Source organism: Schistocerca serialis, chromosome 8 (genome assembly GCF_023864345.2).
Source record: "Schistocerca serialis cubense isolate TAMUIC-IGC-003099 chromosome 8, iqSchSeri2.2, whole genome shotgun sequence".
Taxonomy (NCBI): Eukaryota; Metazoa; Arthropoda; class Insecta; order Orthoptera; family Acrididae; genus Schistocerca; species Schistocerca serialis.
Window position 1 is genome coordinate 50,858,690 of NC_064645.1, and position 24,594 is coordinate 50,883,283.

The 24,594-nt window shown below is 41.7% G+C and overlaps 1 protein-coding gene across 1 annotated transcript in view; it reads left to right on the plus strand.

The window, feature by feature from the left end:
* LOC126416589 (neurofilament heavy polypeptide-like) overlaps positions 1 to 24,594 on the plus strand; it is a 190,768-nt gene that overhangs the window by 143,507 nt on the left and 22,667 nt on the right. The window contains exons 9-10 of the mRNA XM_050084342.1: positions 4,767 to 4,896; positions 4,966 to 5,143. Of these exons, the coding sequence (XP_049940299.1) occupies positions 4,767 to 4,896; positions 4,966 to 5,143 (308 nt within the window). The remainder of the gene's footprint in view (positions 1 to 4,766; positions 4,897 to 4,965; positions 5,144 to 24,594) is intronic.

Consider the following 24,594-nt stretch of genomic DNA (forward strand, 5'->3'; position numbering starts at 1 on the left):
GAGGTCACACATATTACCGACGTTATTCTTACAGCTGCGGAACATTCAATACCACGCACCTCCGAATTGCCCCGGCGCCCCCCAGTTCCTTGGTGGAACGAGGCATGCCGTGATGCAATACGTGAGCGGCGACGTGCTCTCCGCGTTTTCCGCCACCATCCTACTTTGGCCAACTGTATCCTCTATAAGCACTTCCGAGCGCGATGGCGTCGTGTCATCCGCGATAGCAAGAAGGCAAGCTGGAAATTCTTTATTAGCTCATTTAACATCTTCACTCCCTCCACGGAAGTTTGGAGTCGGCTTCGACGGTTCTCAGGCGCGCCTAGTTTCTCCCCGGTCTCTGGGCTCACTGCCGCGCGTGATACGTTAGTGGGCCCCGTCGCAAATTCTAACTCGTTGGGTCAGCACTTTGCTGAGATTTCGAGCTCTTCAAATTACCCGCCAGCGTTTCTCCCGAAGAAACGTGCAGCGGAAGTGCGACCTCTTGCTTTCTCCTCTCAAAATCGCGAAAGCTACAATACTGTTTTCTCCTTGCGGGAACTCCAACATGCACTCTCTTCTTCTCGCTTCTCCTCCCCAGGACCGGATGGTATCCACGTCCAAATGTTGCTGCATTTATCAACCCATAGTCTGCGTTACCTCCTTCGCATTTATAATCGAATTTGGACCGACAGTACTTTTCCCAGACGATGGCGGGAAGCTATCGTCGTTCCTGTTCCGAAACCTGGAAAGGACAAACATCTCCCCTCTAGCTATCGCCCCATTTCTCTCACGAGTAGTGTCTGTATGGTTTTGGAGCGTATGGTGAATTACCGCTTAGCGTGGTGGCTGGAATCCCGCAGTCTTTTAACACCTGCCCAATGCGGATTCCGAAAGCATCGTTCTGCAGTTGACCATCTTGTTGCTCTCTCCACTTATATCATGAAAAATTTTCTCCGGAAACGCCAAACGGTAGCAATATTTTTGATCTTGAGAGTGCATACGATACCTGTTGGAGGATAGGCATCCTCTGCACACTGTTCTCTTGGGGCTTTAGAGGTCGGCTGCCCCTTTTTCTTCGCGAATTTATGGCAGAGCGCACATTTAGGGTGCGGGTGAACAATACTCTCTCCCGTACTTTCTCCCAAGAAAACGGGGTACCCCAGGGCTCCGTGCTGAGTGTTGTACTGTTTGCCATTGCCATAAATCCAATTATGGATTGTCTCCTTCCTGATGTCTCGGGCTCCCTCTTTGTGGACGATTTTGCGATCTACTACAGCTCTCAACGGACCAGCCTTCTAGAACGACGTCTTCAAGGATGTCTCGATCGCCTCCACTCTTGGAGAATCGAAACCGGCATCCGTTTTTCTCCCAGTAAGACCGTTTGTGTTAATTTTTGGCGACGTAAGGAGTTTCTTCCGCCCTCCTTCCATCTAGGTCCTGTCAACCTTCCGTTTTCCGACGTCGCTAAATTCTTGGGTCTTATGTTTGACAGAAAACTGTGCTGGTCCTCCCACGTTTCCTATCTTTCGGCTCGCTGTCTGCGATCCTTTAACACCCTCCGTGTCCTGAATGGTACCTCCTGGGGAGCGCACAGAGTGGTCCTTCTCCGCCTGTATCACGCCTTAGTGCGCTCGAAATTGGACTATGGAAGCATAGTCTACTCCTCTGCTCGGCCGTCTATTCTTCGGCGTCTCGACTCTATCCACCACCGTGGATTACGTTTAGTGTCTGGAGCTTTTTACACCAGCCCTGTGGAAAGCCTTTATGCTGAGACTGCTGAACCTCCGTTGTCCAATCGGCGAGCAGTCCTTCTGAGTCGTTATGCTAGCCATCTGTCTTCCATGCCTGCTAATCCAGCCCATGACATTTTTTCGACGCCTCCTTTGATGTAGGGTATGCAGGCCGCCCTTCCTCCCTACTACCACCGGTAGTCCGCTTCCGTCAACTGTTCCATTCTCTTTCCTTCCGCTTTCCTAAAACCTTCTTGACAACTTGGGGTACAGCACCGCCTTGGCTCCGTCCCCGGATCGACTTGCTCAGAGACCTATGTCAATTTCCCAAGGATGGTACCCCTACACTTGTTTACCGTCGGGGATTTGCTGCTCTATGTGCACAAATGACGGAAGCCACATTTATTTACACCGACGGCTCGAAAAACATCGTTAGGTGTAGGGAGTGCCTATATTGTTGGCGACACCCCAAACCACTATCGGCTTCCCGACCAGTGTTCGGTTTATACTGCGGAGCTTTACGCTGTTCTCCAGGCTGTCCACTACATCCGCCGCCATCAGCGGATGCAGTACGTTATCTGCTCAGATTCTCTCAGCTCTCTCCTCAGTCTCCAAGCTCTATATCCTGTGCACCCTCTGGTCCACCGGATTCAGGACTGTCTGCGCTTGCTCCACCTGGGGGGCGTCTCGGTGGCGTTGCTCTGGCTCCCGGGACACGTTGGTATCTGTGGAAATGAGGCGGCCGATATTGCCGCCAAGGCTGCAGTCTCTCTTCCTCGGCCAGCTATTCAATCGATTCCCTTCCCCGATTTACGGAGCGTTCTGTGTCGACGTGTTGTTCATTTATGGCACACGCATTGGTCGACACCCATAATAAATTGCGGGACATGAAAGCTCTTCCTTGTGCTTGGACCTCTTCCTCCCGAACGCGTCGTCGGGAGGAGGTAATTTTAACTCCACTCCGGATAGGGCACTGTCTTTTTAGCCATCGACATCTTTTAAGCGGCGATCCTCCCCCATTTTGTCCCCACTGCTCTCAGCTGTGGACGGTAAGACACCTTTTAACTGAGTGCCCCTATTTTAATCCGTTACGATCCCGTCTACGGCTATCGCCTGATATATCGTCGATTTTAGCAGATGACACGCGCTCAGCCGACCGCGTTCTCCAGTTTATTAGTGCCAGTGAAATGACGTCAGTCATTTGAAGCTTTTTTTGGGACAACCAACCCCTTTCTGTAGTGGATTTTTAAGCTTTCCTTCTGCTTTGTTTCTCCAATTTTTTGAGTTTCGTTCTCATTGCTGCTGCTTTCCAATTTCGTTTACCGTTTCCTAAGTCACCGACAGGGCGCCAATGACCATAGCAGTTTTGCGCTACAAGAAACCAAAACAAAAAAAATTATCATCATTTTACTTTTGTTGATAATCATCTTATATCCTCCTTTCAAGATCCTGTCCATTCCGTTCAACTGTTCTCCTAAGTCCTTTGTATCTGACAAAATTACAATTTCATCGGCGAACCTCATAGTTTTTATTTCTTCTCCATGGATTTTAATACCTACTCCGACTTTTTCTTTTGTTTCCTTTACTGCTTGCTCGATATATAGATTGAATAACATATTGAAAAACATCGGAGATAGGCTACAACCCTGTCTCACTCCCTTCCCCACCACTGCTTCCCTTTCATGCCCCTCCACCCTTATAACTGCCATCTGGTTTCTGTACAAATTAATAGCCTTCCGCTCCCTGTATTTTACCCCTGCCGCCTTCAGAATTGGGAAGTAGTCCAGTCAACATTGTCAAAAGCTTTCTCTAAGTCTACAAATGCTAGAAGCGTAGGTTTGCCTTTCCTTAATCTTTCTTCTAAGAAAGGTTGTAGGGTCAGTATTGCCTCACGTGTTCCTATATTTCTACGGAATCCAAACTGATCTTGCCCGAGGTCGGCTTCTACCAGTATTTCAATTCGTCTGTAAAGAATTCGCGTTAGTGTTTTGCAGCTGTGACTTATTAAACCGATTGTTCGGTTATTTTCACATGTCAACACCTGCTTTCTTTGGGATTGGAATTATTATATTATTCTTGAATTCTGAGGGTATTTCGCCTGTCTCATACATCTTGCTCACCAGATGGTAGTTCTGTCAGGACTGGCTCTCCCAAGGCCGTCAGTAGTTCTAATGGAATGTTGTCTACTCCCGAGGCCTTGTTTCAACTCAGGTCTTTCAGTGCTCTGTCAAACTCTTCACGCAGTATCATATCTCCCATTTCATCTTCATCTACATCCTCTTCCATTTCCATAATATTATGCTCAAGTACTTCGCCCTTGTATAAACCCTCTATATACTCCTTCCACCTTTCTGCTTTCCCTTATTTGCTTAGAACAGTGTTTCCATCTGAGCTCTTGATATTCATACAAGTGCCTCTTTCCTCCAATGGTCTCTTTAATTTTTCTGTAGGCAATATCTATCTTGCCCACTAGTGATATAAGCCTCTACATCCTTAAATTTGTCCTCCAGCCATCCCTGCTTAGTCATTTTGCACTTCCTGTCGATCTCATTTTTGAGATGTTTGTATTCCTTTTTGCATGCTTCATTTACTGCATTTTTGTATTTTCTCCTTTCATCAATTAAATTCAATATCTCTTCTGTTATCCAAGGATTTCTATTAGCCCTCGTCGTAATAAACTGTCAATCAATAATTACCACGTAAAATAACATTCCATTATGTCACCAGTCTTCTAACCACATGGGGCAAGCTGTAAATTCCTGTCCAGTGCTAGACACCCCCTCCTCGCCCTCGTGCCCCACCCAAGTTCTCTGTGGACACCCCTCAAAGTACAGGCTCAGGGCCAGAAGTGTTTCACTTTGTCTCCACGTCACACTCAGTATTATGGTGGTAGGCTGCGTATCATTAAATATCATTAAACCAACAACCTTTTCGGACAGTTTCAGTAACCTAAGATACGCAGTTCGGATCGGTTCCGTACAGGAGCGAAAAGCTCAATGGTCCAAAGGAATTAAGTGTTTTAAATATTGATTCGTATCGTTGTTATTCCTACAGGATGCCGGCAGAGCCACCTAAAGAGCAACAGGAATCGTCTGAGCATCCAGTGTGGCAAGAGCCAGGTCAGGGGACAAGCCAGGGTCAAGAGGTGGGCCCAGCTGCTTGCACACTGGAGCCTCCAACTCCGGTGGCCGCCTCGGCGTACGGCGAGCAGCAGCAGGAGCAGCAGAAAGAACAGGCAGGGCACAGTGCGCAGCTGGGCGAGCAGCAGGCAGGAGGGCGGGCCGGGGCAGCGCTGGCGGAGGACAGCGACCAGCGAGTGCCAGAGGTTGACGTACCACTGGGGCAGGACTCGCCCGGGGCGGAGCGGAATCCGGCTGCGAAGCGCAAGAGCACAGACAGCCCGCACGAGCTGACCCCGACCAAGAGGGGCCGCAAGTGAAGGCGGCGTGCCCAGCAGACACCTTGCGGCTGCACACTATTTTTAGATGTAATCCATCAATTTTTAAAATCTCATTAAACTTTATTCTAAATTTTTCAAAAAGTTAACGAAGCTTTTGGCAAATTTTATTGACTATCATTGCTACAGATGAAAGTAAATTCGTGTTGAGCCCATTTGTCTGTCACATTCTATAAAATTCCAAAAATGTTAGTTTTATTAAAACAGTCTGTAGCAATTGCACGAAGAGAAACAAAACTTTATCGATAATTCTTAGTTGCTTAATCCTGTGCAGAGCCGTTTAAAAATAACAAGTTTTTGTACTTCACGTGTAACTTACTACTTACCTGTGGTGAATAAACATCTACAAATTTTGCTTCACCTGAAACTGAGTGGTAATATCCCTAGTCGAATTCCTTGTAAGTTATCCCAGTACAATGAACTGAAAAGTAAAGGTACTTCAGAGAGCAGTTTTGATGATACAGGCTCACCTCTCTTCCCTGTTCACTCTGTATAGTCCTTTACCTTTATGAACTGTAGCTGAAGCTGGGTCATAATTACCTCGGTTGAATAAATGTCATTAGTACATCTGTCGCTCAAATGGAGTCAAAAACTGTCCAAACCAGATTACCAGACAACTGACGACTGGCGGGACAATTAGTGTTGTTGGAATAGTTGTCCTCCGTAAAAAATTTCCTACACGATTTTGAAAGATATCTTTTCTCCTCCTCGTTCAAACTGAGAGAACGCCACACATACTTAAGGAACCCTTGTTCAAATTTCACTGTTTCATGCACGCCATGTTAACTTATTTGATGTCTATGTAGCACTAAACCCCACTTTGAATCCTTCAAACTTAATTTCCAGACTTGGCGAAAGGCACAAGGTGATTGTTTTCATATCCGGTGGTAGAAATTAGCGAATAAATTTAATTCGGTATTCTTTTAACTCTCGTCTTGCAGAGCTGCCTTTAGATTTGAGAATTTTTCTGTAGCACTCAAGATTTCATTGTCTTGTGCTTCATCTTTGACTACCTTTGGCAAGTAATTGACGTTTGTGTTACCATCATCCTCTAAGTTGCTGAACTAATTGATTGGATGTAATATGCCATATCTTCGTATCCTTAAATGAAAAAGAAAGCAACGAAACTGGAAATTTGTTCCTAGCTTTTTGTCTGAAGTCTTTACCTTTTTCCAACTCGACATCTATTTCTACTCGGTATTTAAACAACCTACGACAACTTAGAATTTAAAGTTAATGTAGGACAGTCGCATACTGACCATCTGGGATGATGCAATGTCTAAATTTTTTAGCTCCTTGCTAGGTCTTAGTTTTTGCTATAGAAGACTATGTAACATCCGAAGTTGCACTACTGAATACTTCGCAGTAGTTGACTTGCACTATCTCCAGTATTGGCCCTACAGTGTCTGGGGCTACATCAGTAAAATGCGACTGAAAGCTGCCTTACTCAGTCTCATCCTAGGACTCGACTATTATGATACTTGTCAGTTTTAACTCATTTCACATCCTCTCCCTCAGATTTCTTAGCTTAGTCCCCTTCTAGGGTTTGATGCCGAGTTTCCTGCATTCCAGTGAAGTGTGGGATATTAAGGAAAGATGTCTTATGCTGTGTATAGTCTCCCCACCATGCATTGATATCTCCTAACATACTATTAGGGGATTTATGTTCACACCAAAAACCCGGGATGGTAGGTTACCCATCGTTGGGATAGTCAAATATCCTCAAGACTATAGCCCCACCTGACGATGTGGGGATCAGTGCTGGTGCCAGAGCTGTAAAATAAAGCGCTGAGGAATAGGTACCTGCCCAGGACTGGACAGTGCGAGGTAGCCTGTCAATGCGGTGAAACTCATGGGGAAAAGGCTTGCTCAAGGTTGCTAGGCTCTAGATGGGTTCATATTTCTCAAGCGTCTCGTGGGATCCCCATGGAACAGTCTCATCAATCTACTTCTCTTGATGGGATGGTTTATCTGTCAGGTAGTAACTGCACTCTTGTCAAAGAGCAGTTGGTTGGTCAGGTCTTCCAAGGTCAAGTCTCAGAATCACAGTAACAGGGATCAGTGTGCCATAAAACTTCAATTTTAATCAACAGAACTGGGGAACCCTTGAGAAGGTCTGGCCTTTCTAGATTCAAAAGGCACTGGAAGGTATTGATAGGTTCCTTAAGTGACAGACGACTTTTTAATGGAACACTTCCAGTGGAAACTGCTAATTCAAACACAGTATCTAAACTTCTGGGATGTAAGGCCTTGGGTGACTACCCAGTCGAGGCTGAGTTGCACAACACATATTTTGCAAAGATGTGGTTACCTGCTCCAATATAATGGACATGTGGAGTTACATGAAGAATGGAAATATATGGGAGTCATGGAAGTGCAAAACTATTATAGGAGTCAGTGGCACATTGGAAAAATATGCAACATTCATTATAGCGTTTAGTGCTCCGAATTATCTGAATAAATCCTTGCAGGCTATGCCCATTTTAAGGTTCGCTCATTTGTTCCTAACACAGTGCCATACTTTAAATATGGAATATTTGGCCGTATCACTATGGGATGTAATTGGCTGCATGTGGAGATTGTGGAGCCTCAGCTCACAAATCAGACGATTCTTTTATACTTCATCCTAAATGTATAAACTGGGATAACCCAATATGGAGCAGAAAATGGTTTACAACGATGAAAGGAAAATTCTGCAGTTGTCAAGAGACACCATGGTGAAGCTAAAAAGCTTTCAAAGCTATGCAACCTCAAGTCTCCGCTACGTCTTCAGCGTCGGCCCTTAAGAAACTAGTCACAAAGTGTCCGGAGTTGTTTCGCTGTTTTTCCTGATACGGCTTTCAAAGTGAGTCTTCTGGAATAATTTATCAATTATGATGCTGACTTATATGGTGTTGTGATTGCACTGGAGGATTCAGACTTCACTGTACAAGGTTTCTTGTCTGTACCGACTCGCTTAGTGCACTACAAGCGCTTCATCAAATTTATCAAGTAGACCAGTTGATTTAGCTCATCAGTGGCTCATTACAGCGGCTCCAACGCCATGGCAAGGACATAATATTTTTGCTGATAACCTGGACACATCAGGATACAGGGAAACATGGATGACAAAGTTGCCACGGGAGCATGTCGGGATGGAGCTGCCCGTCAGTGTCCCATCCCGTTGCACATTGTCATCTCATTTTCTGACATGTTATGCATCAATGGGAGACCGAATTGTTGAAGGTGACAGAAAACAAACTACATTCGCTCAAATCGACCACACACGCGTGCCAGACTCAGTCTCACTGCTGGAAGGAGATTCTGCTTACCAGGCTGCACATCGGACTAGCCCTTTAACACATCGCTTCCTTCTCCAGTGGGATCCACCACGCTGGTGTTCTACTTTCTGTTCAAAACATTTTGGCAAGGTGTGCCTTACATACTGAAATCAGGGCAGCTCTGTCTCTATGGAAATCTCTCCACCATCCTCTGATTCCAATGCTAAGAGTGGTGACATTTTGTGAACAGACCTCGTCCCTGAACTGGTGGTGAGGCAGACTTTGCTGCATTATAAACTGCAGCAGGTGTGGTGACAAGCTTCTTCCCCACCTGAGAGATTGGTATGCTGACTTTTTGTCAGGGCACTGATGACTGTGATGTTGAGCCCCCATCACCTAAAATCATACTGTTGGTCATGCCAACATGGCCGCCTCAGCAGTTACAAAACATTTGTATGCAGAAAACTAAAATTTGTTCCCACCTTTAGTCATGTCATGTCATGGGATGAGTCGGGCAAGGAGACAGCTCTCCCACTTTTTGGTATGCTGCACAACTGATGGAGAAGCTTTCGCAAAAATGAAGACTCTATTTTTGAAAGTATTTAGGATAGGTTCGCAGAAGTGGCTGCAATTGTGAGCAAGAGATGGACTTATTGATCAAAGCCTCTGAAAAGTTAATTGTTGGTAAGGCGGGTGCCAGGTTGAGATTCATTGGGAGACTCCTTAGAAAATGTAGTCCATCAACAAAGGAGGTGGCTTACAAAACACTCGTTCGACCTATATTTGAGTATTGCTCATCAGTGTGGGATCCGTACCAGATCGGGTTGACGGAGGAGATAGAGAAAATCCAAAGAAGAGCGGCGCGTTTCGTCACAGGGTTATTTGGTAGCCGTGATAGCGTTACGGAGATGTTTAGCAAACTCAAGTGGCAGACTCTGCAAGAGGCGCTCTGCGTCGCGGTGTAGCTTGCTCGCCAGGTTTCGAGAGGGTGCGTTTCTGGATGAGGTATCGAATATATTGCTTCCCACTACTTACACCTCCCGAGGAGATCACGAATGTAAAATCAGAGCGATTCGAGAGCGCGCGGAGCCTTTACGGCAGTCGTTCTTCCCGCGAACCATACACGACTGGAACGGAAAAGGGAGGTAACGACAGTGGCACGTAAAGTGCCCTCCGCCACACACCGTTGGGTGGCTTGCGGAGTATAAATGTAGATGTAAGTTACCATAACTTCCCACAATAAAGTCAACAGGGTTGAAAGTCTGACCTTTCAGTGACTTTGGATACGTCCTGCTGCACGAATGAGGCTACATGTGTGATGTACAGATGGATGACACACAAGCACAGACTTCGCAAATAACCCTCTATAAATGCAAAATGCTGAGAACACCACCTCCCCCCTTTCCCTGACATGTTCATTTTTCAAGAGGGCAAAGAAAATACAGGATCTTAAAACGCTTGACCATTGTTATATCAGTGTTATGAGAAAGTATGACACCATTTACCAAGAGGACGAACCCCAAATCCAGTGCAATATCAAGGTCTCAGCCACTCCTGGATTTGGCCACATGTCAATTGCTATTTTTTAGTCAGGGAGAGGACCCCAACTCATTCGATCCCAATCCCATAGAATTGGTGGTGACCACCCCATCGTTTCATTGCCTTGTCCTCCTCGAGCATCACAAAGGAAGAAGAAACCTGCCAAGGTGCCTCCACCCCCAGGACTAAATGGACTGGCACTCTTCCACCAGCCAGTGCTTGGCAGAGCCAGGGGCTGTAGTTTTTAGGAGTGAACGATCCTATTCTTTAGAGGATGTCCATACAGGAAACACCTCACCGAAGGTGTAACCGAATTCTGCTGCTCCAGGTGACCTGACAGCCATCACCTGTAATGTCGATTGAACTGTGAAGGCTACAATCTCTAATTAGTCACTTTGTCAATGGCTAATTTCTCTTCAGTTCGCGTGGCACTTTAGGAGTGGAAGTTCTCAGAAACCAAACCCCCCCCCCCCCCTACACTAAACATCGTGTTATCAGACAGGGAGCATCAGGAGGAGTCGGCACGCTCATAAGCTCATACGCTCTTAGCTTTGTCTGTTCATGCCCAATTATCAGTTACAGTATGTACTACTTACATGCACAGGTCTGTAATCTATAAAGAGCTGGCATAGTTGATGGAACAGCTGCCACCACCCTGCCTCATCCTGGGGAATTAGGTGCCCACCATCTTTTGTGGCGCAGCAAAAATATATCTAGCAGGGTCAGGCAACACAATTTTAGTACAACACATTCAACATACTAAACCATAGGCACTACAGCTTGCAGCGCAAGCATCTCACGTTTGATTCAGCGTATGTCCACTGCGACCACTTTGATAAAACTTTCTCAGGCCATCAACCACCAACCAACGCACAAAGTGATAGTTTTGAAGGAAAAATAATTCACCTTCAAAGCTTCTTCTTTACAAGCCAGTCAAGAGTACATCGAAGGAATTGGACAAGATATGCTGTTGACAGTTTTAATGCAAACTGCAGAACGAATGACAAATTCTTCAGGTCACCACTTCTGGAACCCTGTGCCATGGTGGAATGAAGAAATATCTTAAAGTATATGTGGCATGCGATTTTATTTAAAATAATGAAGCATTATTAAAATGCTTTATTTAAATGTTTGTATTAATTAGCTCACAATATTCCAGAGAATTACTAAAAGCCGCTGTGGTAACCAGTTCCCATTGGTCAGCCGCTAAACAATACTCAGTCGCCTGAAAAAACGCTATCTTTGTTTACTTTCGCATGTAGAATCCTCAGAGCCTGTATAAGTGGAATTAGAGTACTCAATTTACTATGTAGATAAGAATGGGTTAATATTTCTCGTGATAAACTGAGCCAGAAATCAATGTCCAAAAGTTCTTGGCAGTACTCAACATATACAAACTCAGAAACTTTGGATAAATAAAAATGTTATATACACCTTGAAATCCAGATATACTCTTGGCAGTAGTATAAGTAGAAAAACTGAAATATTATGAGACATCAGTTGTGTAATATACTTTGAATTAATGTAAGCAATAATGGTAACCAAAAGTATAGAACACTTAACAAAACTGTTAATTATGAGTCGGTACTAGTAGTGTTCAAACCAAACCAAAGTTACAGTTGTTGCATAAGCTTATTACTAGCCACTTTCCAAGGTGAAGTAATACAACCACAGCATTTAGCTTGGCCTGGCGTTCTCATAATACCCTTGAAAAAGTCCTTTAAACAACTGAAAAGGAGATTAACCATGTTTTAATGTGGTGGAATTTTGGATCACTTGTCTTACTCTTTGTGAGGGTGAAAATTTTGATAGTAGCTAGCACTTGTGAACAAAATTGAAAACTACAGATACAAATCACTTAGAGACAGACATGGCAATGGCCTAATAATTGCAAATAGGATTCCCATAGAAGCGAGGGCTCTAAGAAAACTGGAAAACCCAGAGCAAAGCCTTTCAACCTTGTTTTCCATTCAGTAATTTACAAAGGCCTTGTGGATATTTAAACCAATGACATTCATGATTGCCTAAAATACCTCTATTGCAATGTGACACATTGCAACAAACATCAGGTGGCCATTACATTAACATACTTAGATATGGAAAATCATTCTGTCACTCGATAACACAGTTTCATACACGATTTACACCCATATTTTTGGAGTCAGATCGATCACATTGATACCACAAAACAAATTGTCTTGTTCGACAACGAGGGCGTTGTTTGTGACATCACATGAAGAGCTCCAAGATTATTCATTTATTTTCATGTCAAGTTCCGTAGGACCAAATAAAGCAAATCTCCAAGGTCACGGAACAGGTCAGTACATGAAATTACTACATAAAAGTAATAACATATAAAATAAAATGTTTACGAACCCGAAAAAAGTCAAGCCAAAAGTTTCAACACAATCAACTATACAACAAGAATCGGCCTAATTTTTGAGGGAACTCCTTGACAATAAAAGGAGTGATCATGAGGAAACTCTTGTTGATGCAGCAGTATACTGCACACCGACAGGGTGTTTCAAAAATGACCGGTATATTTGAAACGGCAATAAAAACTAAACGAGCAGCGATAGAAATACACCGTTTGTTGCAATATGCTTGGGACAACAGTACATTTTCAGGCAGACAAACTTTCGAAATTACAGTAGTTACAATTTTCAACAACAGATGGCGCTGCGGTCTGGGAAACTCTATAGTACGATATGCGTAGCAATAATATGGCGTAGTCTCTGAATGAAATTACCCGAAACCTTTGACAACGTGTCTGGCGGAATGGCTTCACATGCAGATGAGATGTACTGCTTCAGCTGTTCAATTGTTTCTGGATTCTGGCGGTACACCTGGTCTTTCAAGTGTCCCCACAGAAAGAAGTCACAGGGGTTCATGTCTGGCGAATAGGGAGGCCAATCCACGCCACCTCCTATATGTTTCGGATAGCCCAAAGCAATCACACGATCATCGAAATATTCATTCAGGAAATTAAAGACGTCGGCCGTGCGATGTGGCCGGGCACCATCTTGCATAAACTACGAGGTGTTCGCAGTGTCGTCTAGGGCAGTTTGTACCGCCACAAATTGACGAAGAATGTCCAGATAGCGTGATGCAGTAATCGTTTCGGATCTGAAAAATGGGCCAATGATTCCTTTGGAAGAAATGGCGGCCCAGACCAGTACTTTTTGAGGATGCAGGGACGATGGGACTGCAACATGGGGCTTTTCGGTTCCCCATATGCGCCAGTTCTGTTTATTGACGAAGCCGTCCAGGTAAAAATAAGCTTCGTCAGTAAACCAAATGCTGCCACATGCATATCGCCGTCATCAATCCTGTGCACTATATCGTTAGCGAATGTCCCTCGTGCAGCAATGGTAGCGGCGCTGAGGGGTTGCCGTGTTTGAATTTTGTATGGATAGAGGTGTAAACTCTGGCGCATGAGACGATACGTGGACGTTGGCGTCATTTGGACTGCAGCTGCAACATGGCGAACGGAAACCCGAGGCCGCTGTTGGATCACCTGCTGAACTAGCTGCGCGTTGCCCTCTGTGGTTGCCGTACGCGGTCGCCCTACATTTCCAGCACGTTCATCCGTCACGTTCCCAGTCCGTTGAAATTTTTCAAACCGATTCTTTATTGTATCACTTTTCGGTCCTTTGGTTACATTAAACCTCCGTTGAAAACTTCGTCTTGTTGCAACAACACTGTGTTCTAGGCGGTGGAATTCCAACACCAGAAAAATCCTCTGTTCTAAGGAATAAACCATGTTGTCTACAGCACACTTGCACGTTGTGAACAGCACACGCTTGCAGCAGAAAGACGACGTACAGAATGGCGCACCCACAGACTGCGTTGTCTTCTATATCTTTCACATCACTCGCAGCGCCATCTGTTGTTGAAAATTGTAACTACTGTAATTTCGAAAGTTTGTCCGCCTGAAAATGTACTGTTGTCCCAAGCATATTGCAACAAACGGTGTATTTCTATCGCTGCTCGTTTAGTTTTTATTGCCGTTTCAAATATATTTTTGAAACACCCTGTACCTGCACAAGAGTTAAGGAAGTCCGATCCAAATGCAGGTTTGATTTCTGCCGAGTATTAACTGAGTGAAAGCTGCTTATTCTTGGGAGTAAACTAATATTGTTAACAAGAAATGACACTAAGGAATGTATATATTAGAGGCCAAGTTCAAAATACCCAAACACGTGAACAGGGGTCACAAGAGGTTTGTGTATCTACACCGCTTATTGCCCGAACCGCCAGTTTCTGAGTCAAAAATATAATTTTAAAATGGGGAGAGTTACCCCAAAATTTAATACCATACGACATATGAGAATGAAAATAGGCAAAGTAGACTAATTTTCGTGTCCAACGATCACTCACTTCAGATACCGTTCGAATAGTAAAAATTGCAGCATTAAGTCTTTGAACAACATCCAGAGCGTGGGCTTTCCACGGCAGTTTACTATTTACCTCAACACTTAGGAATCTAAACTGTTCAGTTTCACTAATCATATGCCCATTCTGTGAAATTAAAACGTTGGGTTTTGTTGAATTGTGTTTTACAAACAATAAAACTTGAGTCTTACTGTGAGTTAGTGTTAGTTTATTTTCTACAAGCCATGAAATTAAGTAATGAACTGCACTATTTGAAACCAAGCCAATGTTGCACAATCATTTACTATTAACCTAGTGTCATCAGTAAACAGAAATATTTTAGAGTTACCCATAATAGTAGAGCGAAAATCATTTATATAAGTAAGGAACATGAGTGGCCCCAACACCGGTCCTTGGGGCCACTTGACTGTACCCCACTCAGACCCCACATCAGTCATTCTCAACACTGTGAATAATGACATTTTGCTGTCTTGTTGTAGTAAGAGGTGAACCAATTATGAGCTACTCCCTGCATTCCATAATGGTCCAACTTCTGGAGCAGTATTTTGTGATCAACACAATCAAATGTTTTAGATAAATAAAAAAATGCCCAATGTTCGAAACCTTTTGTTTAAACCATCCACTACCTAACAGCGAAAAGAGAAGTATTTTCAATTGTTAAACGACTTCTAAAGCCGAACTGTACATTTGATAGCAAATCGTGTGCTACAAAACGATCAATTATCCTTACAAACAAAGCCTTTTCAATAGCAAACACTGATGGCATAGAAATAGATCTAAAATTGTCTACATTATTCCTTTCTCCCTTTTTATAAGTTATGGGTAGGATGATGAGGGATGTCATCCTTGAAATGGGATCAGGTGTGGATGGAGGTGTAGGAGAGGAATGGGGGTGATCCTGAGATGGGATTACAGCAATGATTTGTGAACACGAAATGGAGCATAAATTTATAAATACTGTTTACTGGCAATTTTCCTGCAAAAGAATGGGGTTAGCGTATCCTGTTGTCCAACTTGTATCAGGCCTGAATTTTAAGATTCAGAAGCAGTAGTTATAAATGTCCATATTTCTGAATTCAACTTGAGTAACTATTGAACACTAACATTCAAGTCATTCATCACTGTGAACTGTAGATAAACTGTCTTTAGCTATCGCTGGAAACATGACACACACTTCTTAGCCACACTGAGTGAAAATAACTATAAATGAATGAGCTGATAGTTGTTTGATCTTTATTTAAGAAGGAATAACTTGTTCATCGATAATGACTTGTATACTCACCATAGTATTTAACACACATAACATGATATCATTTATCACAGATTCATAGACTGAAGTTCCATTTGTCATTACATGTAGTTGATGGGACAACTACCCTGAGAAGAACATAAACGTTGTGTACAGAAAACAAGATGATACCAGAACTCAGTGCCAGTACCAGTGATTTACATCTTCTTGGAGATGTATGATTTCATATCTATTGCCCAAGAAACACTCTAGATGAGAATATGCTAAATGCTGTCATCACCTGCACATTTGTCAGATTATGTATATCACACGTAGAGTAGTCTCAGTTGAGATTTAATAATTCATTTCAGTTCAAATGTGACTTGTGTGTCAAACAGATTATACTATGAAACTGCTTAATATTTTATATCAGATACAAATTATAACTTTGTAGATACATTAGTAGTATGAAATATATCTGTATGACACTAGATATTGGAAAATCATTATTTCAACAAATCATCACATAGACATAAATCAACTGAACATAAACTGTGTATGAAAAAGTAGTAGCACATTTATTATAAAATGGATGTATTACTCATTAAGAGTACAAATAATCAATGTTGTGAAAACCTAAGGAAAAGATTCTTATATCTAACATTCATATTATTCTTTTGCCTCAAGAGTAATAAATTGAAAACTTAAGATAAACCACACATTTGCATGGTTCCAATAGGATAACAAATTTTTTCCTCTTGGTTTTTTTCCATTACTCCTGCTACTCCCCCTGAATGTCAGAAATGTCGAAAATGTCATTCAACACCGGCTGATACACAGTTATCTGCTCATTAAGAGTAATACTTCTAGATATCCTGGTGAGGGTGCCGCCCTTTCACCCTGTGTGTTCCAGGATACCCTACAATATATGACTCCAGATGCAGTATTTGTAGCATTTCAAACAGACCAATGTACAACTACTGCCACTTCTTATTCTATATATGTAATGATGATCATGGGTGTGTACACAATAGCACATTTCCTCCAATTTGTAAATTCTTGTCATAATTACTCTTTCTCTTCCCACCTTCCCAGTTTTTTTTTACAAGTGCTATTCATACATTATTTTCCCACTGTATCTCTTCATTTGGGGTGTTTGGTAGCCTTTCCAATCATTCATTCCTTTCTTCTTTCTTGAATATAAGTGCCACTGGTGTGAAAGTTGAAGTGTGGGGTAAGTTATCAACTCTGTGTTCAAATTCACCAAAATAGTTAATTGACAGAGTTTGCCAATTAGGACCATAAGGCTTTTTGAAACGAATCAACATATAACAAATACGTTTAGTTGGATTTGCTTCTGGATGATAGTGTGAGGATAGTATCTAATACTGGCTTTCTTCAAAGCATTCCTCCAGCTGTAGCTTGTAAGGCTGGGTGCATTATCAGCTAATATGGTCTGTTTTGCCCTCATGTGGAACATGATCATCATTTGGTTAATAATGTATTTGCTCGTGACTGATTTGTCTGGATATAAATTAACATATTTCGTGGGTACTTGCAGAAAACCTATATATTTTCATCCACCTCTTGCACTAGGCAAATATCAACAAATATCAATGGATATGAGGGCTAAATGCTTATCAGGTATATCTACATCTACATCCATACTCCGCAAGCCACCTGACGATGTGTGGCGGAGGGCAAAACTGAGCGTAAAAACCCTTGGCTATCCCTATTGCTGGGTTTTGTTTTTCCAGTCACTACATGTTTTTAGTACTCTCAGGTCTTTCTTAGATATGTTGGGAACGTAGCAGTACAATCCTTCTTTATTCACATATTAAATTACGCTGAAGTGGTCCCAAGTGCTATGCGAGTACAAAAAATTTCATCACCTATTCTTCAGGAATACACATCCATCAGTTACGGGTATTCTACATCTACATCTACATACATACTCCGCAATCCAACATACGGTGCGTGGCGGAGGGTATTGCCTCTCTGTCAGAGAAATAAAACTTCCTTAACTATTTAACGTACTGTTGTATCCTTTCTTGACTCTGTTGGGCTACCTATTGATCAGTGGCAAACCATCTTCGATCCCGTTGTAACCTTGACATATTCTTACAGAGTTCTAGATAATACTTCTGGCATTATTGACCTTTATTAGAATTGTGGGGCATTCATTCTCCTGCTCATCCACAATCACCTCTTGTCGTATTCCCTGTGGCAGATGTGACACAGTGTCTGTGATCTGATTGTCTTTGTCTTTAATGCAAAAATTTTGAACTTGTACTCCTGCAAGGTCAGAGTATTGTGCTAATTGGGAGTATAACTGCTTACACATGCGAAGAAAATAGTGCATGATGGTTGCTCTATACTATCATCTGAGCACTGTAAAGGTAATAATGGAAATTGAAAAATGCCCCAATGACTGGAAGAGATTCCAACTAGTTAATAGTGTAAGACCTTTCAGATTCACAAAACCCCTACTGATAAAAGCAGTAGGACAAAATGAGGATTTACCATCTATGACTTTCATCTCAAATAAACATGCACCTAATCCTACATTTGAAGAGTGGTCATTAGGCCAAATTTTTCTATTGTCAGAGCACATTCTTACACAACAGATTCAGATATGACTCCATGTTCACGGATTGGTGTTCAATGAACTGACAAAAGAAAGAGGCAAATCCAAGAAATCTCTTAAATTGTTTTTTATATCTTGGGACTGGAAAAGTTCTTTATGACACTGATCATGGCTGAATCTGGAAGAATTCCCTTTCCCTCTACTAGATGTCCAAGAAATTTTATCATTTCTAATGCAAAGTGAGCAAAGTTTGCTGTAATAGCTACAGCTTCAAAAACTTCAAGGACCCAGCATAAGTATAATCTATGACCATAATAATATAGCTTTTAAAACTGGGCCCAGAACTAATTCCAGAGCAGTTATGAATATGTACAAACTTACAATTAGGCTAGAAGGAAGAATCTGCTGTGACCAGGATATACAAAATCAGACTGGCTAAAGTATGCCTCTTTACAAAAAGGGGAATAAAGAGATACCATCTAACTGTTGACCAATTTTACTTTTGCCGGCTTTCTCAAAAATGTTTGAAAAGGTTGTTTTCAAGTGTCTCCTTAAGCATCTGACTGCAAATAGTATATTTTCCAAGTCACGGTTGTGATTTCTTAAGGGTTACGATACACAGAAAGCTATTTACGCTTACAGTGAGAATGTGCTTAATTCATTAGATAATAAATTAGAGGCTACTGGCATTTTCTATGACCTGTCAAAAGCCTTTGACTGTGTGAATCACAGAATTCTCTTAAGTAAATTAGAATAGTATGGTGTCACCAGCAATGCTGCAAAATGGTTTGATTCTTATCTATCTAACAGGAAACAAGGTGTGTCGTTGCGAAATACCTGTGCAGTAAGTAGTCAGTCTTCATCTGTCTGGGAATTAATTACATGTGGCATTCCTCAAGGTTCCATCTTGGGTCCATTGCTTTTTCTTGTGTACATTAATGACCTCTCATCTGTTACGTTGCCAGATGCTAAGTTTGTTTTGTTTGCAGATGATACAAACATTGCAATAAGTAGCAAATCAAGTACAGATTTAGAAATAGCTGCTAATCAAATTTTCACTGACATTAGTAACTGGTTTAAAGCTAACTCACTGTCATTAAACTTTGAGAAGACCCACTATATGCAATTCAGAATCTGTAAGAGATTTCCTTCTAGCATTTGCATAACATATGAAGACGTGGAGATCGAAGAGGTTGACAATGTTAAATTTCTGGGATTACAACTCGATAATAAATTCAGTTGAGGAGGACATACCACAGAATTGCTTAATTGCCTAAACAAGTCTGTATTTGCAGTGAGAATGATGTCAGATGTAGGAGATATAAATATAAAAAAGCTTGCATACTTTGCTTACTTTTATTTTGTTATGTCATATGGGATCATATTCTGGGACAACTCACCAAAGCGAGCAACAGTCTTAAGGGTGCAAAAGCGTGTGACAAGAATAATTTGTGGTGTAAATTCAAGAACATCACGTAGAAACGAGTTCAAGGAACTTTGTATTCTAACCACTGCTTCTCAGTATATATATTCCTTAATGAAATTTGTTGCAAGTAATACATCTCTATTTCCAACCAATAGCTCAAGCATGGTATCAATACTAGGAATAAGAACAATCTACATAAAGACCTAAAATCACTTACCTTGGTCCAAAAAGTGGTCCAATATCCAGGAAAACACATTTTCAATAAATTACCAGCAACCATTAATAACTTGGTTTCAGATAAAGCACGGTTTAAACAGAGTCTGGAAGACTTTTCGATAGACAACTCTTTCTACTCTATAGATGAATATCTTAACAGAGCTGTTAAGCCAGCTTGAGTAAAAATGTCTGTTAGATTTTAATTTTGACAGCAGTACGTCATAATAGTCAAGGTTAGGAATTTTGTGTATGATAAATTTACTAATACTACACAACAATGTTTCATTCTGACGGTGTGTTAATTCTGTAAATATTAGCTGTTCCAGTTCACCGCATTTCTTTCACTTATTTTTAAAATCTCCTGCCAGATTATCAGGGTAGTAAGTATTTTGTTCAAAAGTTTTATATTTTTATGTTATACTTTCTGACATGTTCCACACCCACGAGAATCATCTCATTTTTTGGGACTGTGGAACGAAAACTGAATCAAATCGAATCTAATCTCACTATATTTCCGTGAACTCTGCCCATGTCTGAGACACCAGTATGAAGCGTAGAGATCAATACTCGTAAAATATTGTACTTTGTGTACTTTTGTATGACATAATTTATGTTTTCCAGATGAGTTTTTACCAGTACAATTAGTATTCACTGCTTGGGCATCTAACATAAGGCACACCTTCCCTCCGGGCTTTGGCTCCATGAATAGTGGCCTTCAATAATGGTTATTCGAGGGTTCTATTAAATCCCTTTTCATCATCCTTCGAATGTCTTTCTCAATAGCTTGTTGTTGCTGCTTCCAAGGATTCAGGTAGAAGGTATGTCACTATATGAGGGAATACTTCTAAATTGCATGTAAATCCTTATGTAATACTGAGTTCCTCCCTTGACACTCAGCACTAAACGTTAAGAAGTTCAGATAGTTGTCATCTCTATTCCAATGTAAGATGTTCAAATTCTTTTGACTTATGCTGCACTTGCTCAGATAGTCAGAGTAATATTACATAGTCTACTTGGGACCTGTGAGCACGACAGTTCTCCTTTACTAATAACTGTGTTCTTGCCCCTCTGCAGTACTGAACTTGGCTACATTCTACCCTTATCAAAAGTACATGAGCCAGAGCTCCATCAATGCAAAAACTGGCTTTGCCGCAAAGAGAAATCTACATGCAAGTCCTTCTGTCAGATTGTTTCAAGCTCCTTGTACAATCTGTCAGGAATATATTCACCATGATGAATACACATCTTATCACCGCATTTGCTGAACGCTAACATAGTCTGCGTCCAGATATTCTACAGCCATGTGCCAAGTGCTCTCTCATATCTGAAGAGGAAATGTAGGTAATGTGGTCTTCTATACTACCTTTCAGATAAAAAATTCTGCAGGTAGCATTAACCGACACATCTATGACAAGTACAGGCTTAATATTTTCTACTGTGACATAGATTGCTGAAATTGGTACTGAAGGGTAACATCTTGTATTCGCATTTACATCTGCAGTGACCTCTTTGATCATATCATATTCTTAACAACATTATACCTAAGAGTCTAAATTTCTAGCACATAGCCCCTATTCAGTTCCTCGACCTGTCCTCCAGGGCACAATTGTTGAGTTCAATTTGACTGACGTTGCTCACGTCGATGGCCAACATCATCTACTATACTGAAATTAGCGGTGTCTGTTCCTTCCAGTCGTGACTACTTGACGGCTATGGATCTGTCGAATTTTGATTTCATTATGGATGATTACTATTAGAGTTACAACCAGGATTGTACATACAATTATATATACATTGCTTGTTTCTATTCTGAATGAAACTGTCCCCAATGCTGTTTGGTCTTCGGTTGTAGTAGTGTCTATTGTTATCAATATTGTGAGATACCGAACGATTCGCACTTGTTCCTTGCACAGATTGATTGTTACTGTTTTCTCTGGCTCATGTACACTTGATAAGGGTAGAAGGTAAACAAGTTCAGTACTGCAGAGGGGCAGGAACACAGTAATTAGTGAAGGAGAGTTGTCGTCGTTCCCACAGGTCCCAAATAGACAAAGTAACATTACTGTGACTGCCTGTGCAAGTGCAGCCTAAATCAAAAGTATTTGCGCAAAAAAATTTGCCTTCGTATGTTAGGCCCATAGAGTCAAGAAGGGACAGGAATTCCTCTAAATAATCGTCAAAAGCATGTATAAACTTGTCTCGGATTTCGACTGGTAACTTCGCCTTCAAAATTAGAAAGGTATCCTTATAGATTGTGGGTTTATCCCAACATCTAATTTTTGAGATATTTTTCGAAATTTCCTTCCTAAATGAGAAAGGTTCTTGATTGAGAACTCCCTTTTTAGAGAGATCCTGAAAGCCTTCTCAAAATCTTCGTATGTCTAACATTCATCCATCATATTGGTTGCCCAGAGGGCTCCTTTCGCTTGGACATAACCTGAGACATAGCTGACCTTCTGCTGCTCAGTCTGTGACCTCCATTGTACACCATTAAATCCTCTAACAAATACCACTGGATTAACCTTTTTTTTTTTTTGTCTGTCGGAAAAGGTTGGAACTGACGATGCTTTAATAATTTTTCCGGCGACATGTTCGCACAGATATTCAAAACATTTGCACGTGCGTTATCAAAACCATTGACATGATTGTTGTTACAGGTGTATGTATTGACACAGATTGATTTGGAGCCCGATATTTGTTTCCTCTGTTCCCCTTGAATATCGCAATGCAGCCCCCCACCCCCCTCCTCTTCTCCCGAACTACTACTAGACGTTTCGAGCAAGCTTCCACAAATTGTGTTATTTTCAATTTCCATTTGCCTATGTGTTTGGAGACTCCTTAGTTGGTTTGAAATTAGTAAACCATCAGCTGTATGGTGTTGAACAAGTTCCTTGATACTCTTGTTGACCAATGAATTACTTACTTATCCTTAGCCCAATTCCCTGGCTCATCTCAGGAGCTTTTCAGTTGTTCATGAAACTTTTCTTCCAGAAGCGTGGATAATTCCTTAACTGATCCCTTCTGTGTGATATTCACTTTGGTCGTCACACTTCCGAAATCTTGCTTTGTTGGAAGATCCTCTATCTTTAATGGCATCTCTTATCCTGAACAGTCACACTGCTAACTGTCGTTGATAAATTAGGTGCTATAATTGTCAAACGTCCTAACTGATTCAGTATTGCCCCTATGGCATCTGCAACATTTTGATTTCATGCTGCAGGCTGTTCCAGTTCATGTATCTTCCAAAGAGGTTGAATATTGAGCTTCTATCGCGTTGCATCTTGAAAAATAATGTAGTCTTGACCATACCCTAATGAAAACCCTATCTCAAAGGAAATTCTCGAAACAACCGAGCCACATAGTGGCTTAGCTCTGTTGAACACTCACTCTGACATAGATTGTCCTATTGACGATGTAATCAACCAATTTGCCAGGAAGAATAGGCGCATAGAACTCATCAATTAAGGAAGAGACCCACAATTGTAACTTTTTTATATCATAAGATGGCATTGTCTTGTATATGTGTACAATCAGTTTCAATAAAACTTCCTTAAACTTTGCGTGTAACTTGATTATTTTTTATTATGGTAAAAGTAATGGTAGCTCAAGATATCTGTAGCGCCCCCTCCTTGAGGTTTTCCTGTGTCCGCCGCTGCGTTGCATGGTCTCCGACGTTCTCGCAAGTCAACTGAAACTCTGCTAAATAATGTTTGGTGCTCCTGAAAACTTGATCTTGGGATCACTTTCACACATAGAATCCTCGGAGCCCGAACAAGAGCAATTACAGTAGTCAGTTGACTATGGATGTACTTGCCGCATACGTAAATTTTCACGAGGATTGTAACGGATTAATAATTCCCCCGAAGAACTGACCGTGACAGCAGATTCGCCGGGAAGCATCCAAAAATCAGTATCGAAAATCCTATGGTAGTACTCAACAGGCGCAAACTCAAACTTTTGGAGAAATAAATATGTTATATACCCTGAAATTCAGATATTCTCTGGAAAGCAGACACTCAGGAGAAATAGAAAAAATATTTATGGACATCAAGAGTGTCGTTATAAATGACTTCAAATTAAAACAAGCCGTAATGGCAGCCAACGGTAGAACACATATGTAACAAAACTGCTGTTAATCACTGTACGCTTCCAGACTAGTTGAGTGTCCAAACCAAACTGAAGTCACAATATTTGCATAATCTTGTTACTAGATTCGCTTTCCAAGCATACAGTAAGCAGGGGGGGGGGGAGGCACAGTACTCGTTTGCAGAACAACGAGGTATGATTTTTGTTTACAGACGAGCCTACGGTAATGCGCATGAAGCTCGACGGTTGTATGAGCAACGGTGCCCAGCAAGACGCTGGTCACAGAGCGTATAGCTCTGTCTCGCAGTCGGTAACAACTTTTCACGATACATATCCAAAAGTCTTTCACATAATACAAATTTGCGTCAAGTCACACTAAAAGCTGCAGATAAAATCTACCTTACTCTGATCGCAAGGCCTGGAGTCCGACGACGCTCTTAAATCTACCTTAATCTGATCACAAGGCCTGGAGTCCGACGACGCTCCACTAGGTGTGGGGAAGTTCCGCAGCCCGTCAGCAGCTGCGGGATGTGATCAAATTCGTTATCGACCAATCTCTCTAGAGAAAAGACTGTAAATTATTTGAAAGTATGGTCAACCAACGTCTGTGCCTGAAAGCCAGAGGACATTCATCGCAATTTCAAAATGACTTTCTAGTGCTCTGATCGACCACTGATCAACTGATAAG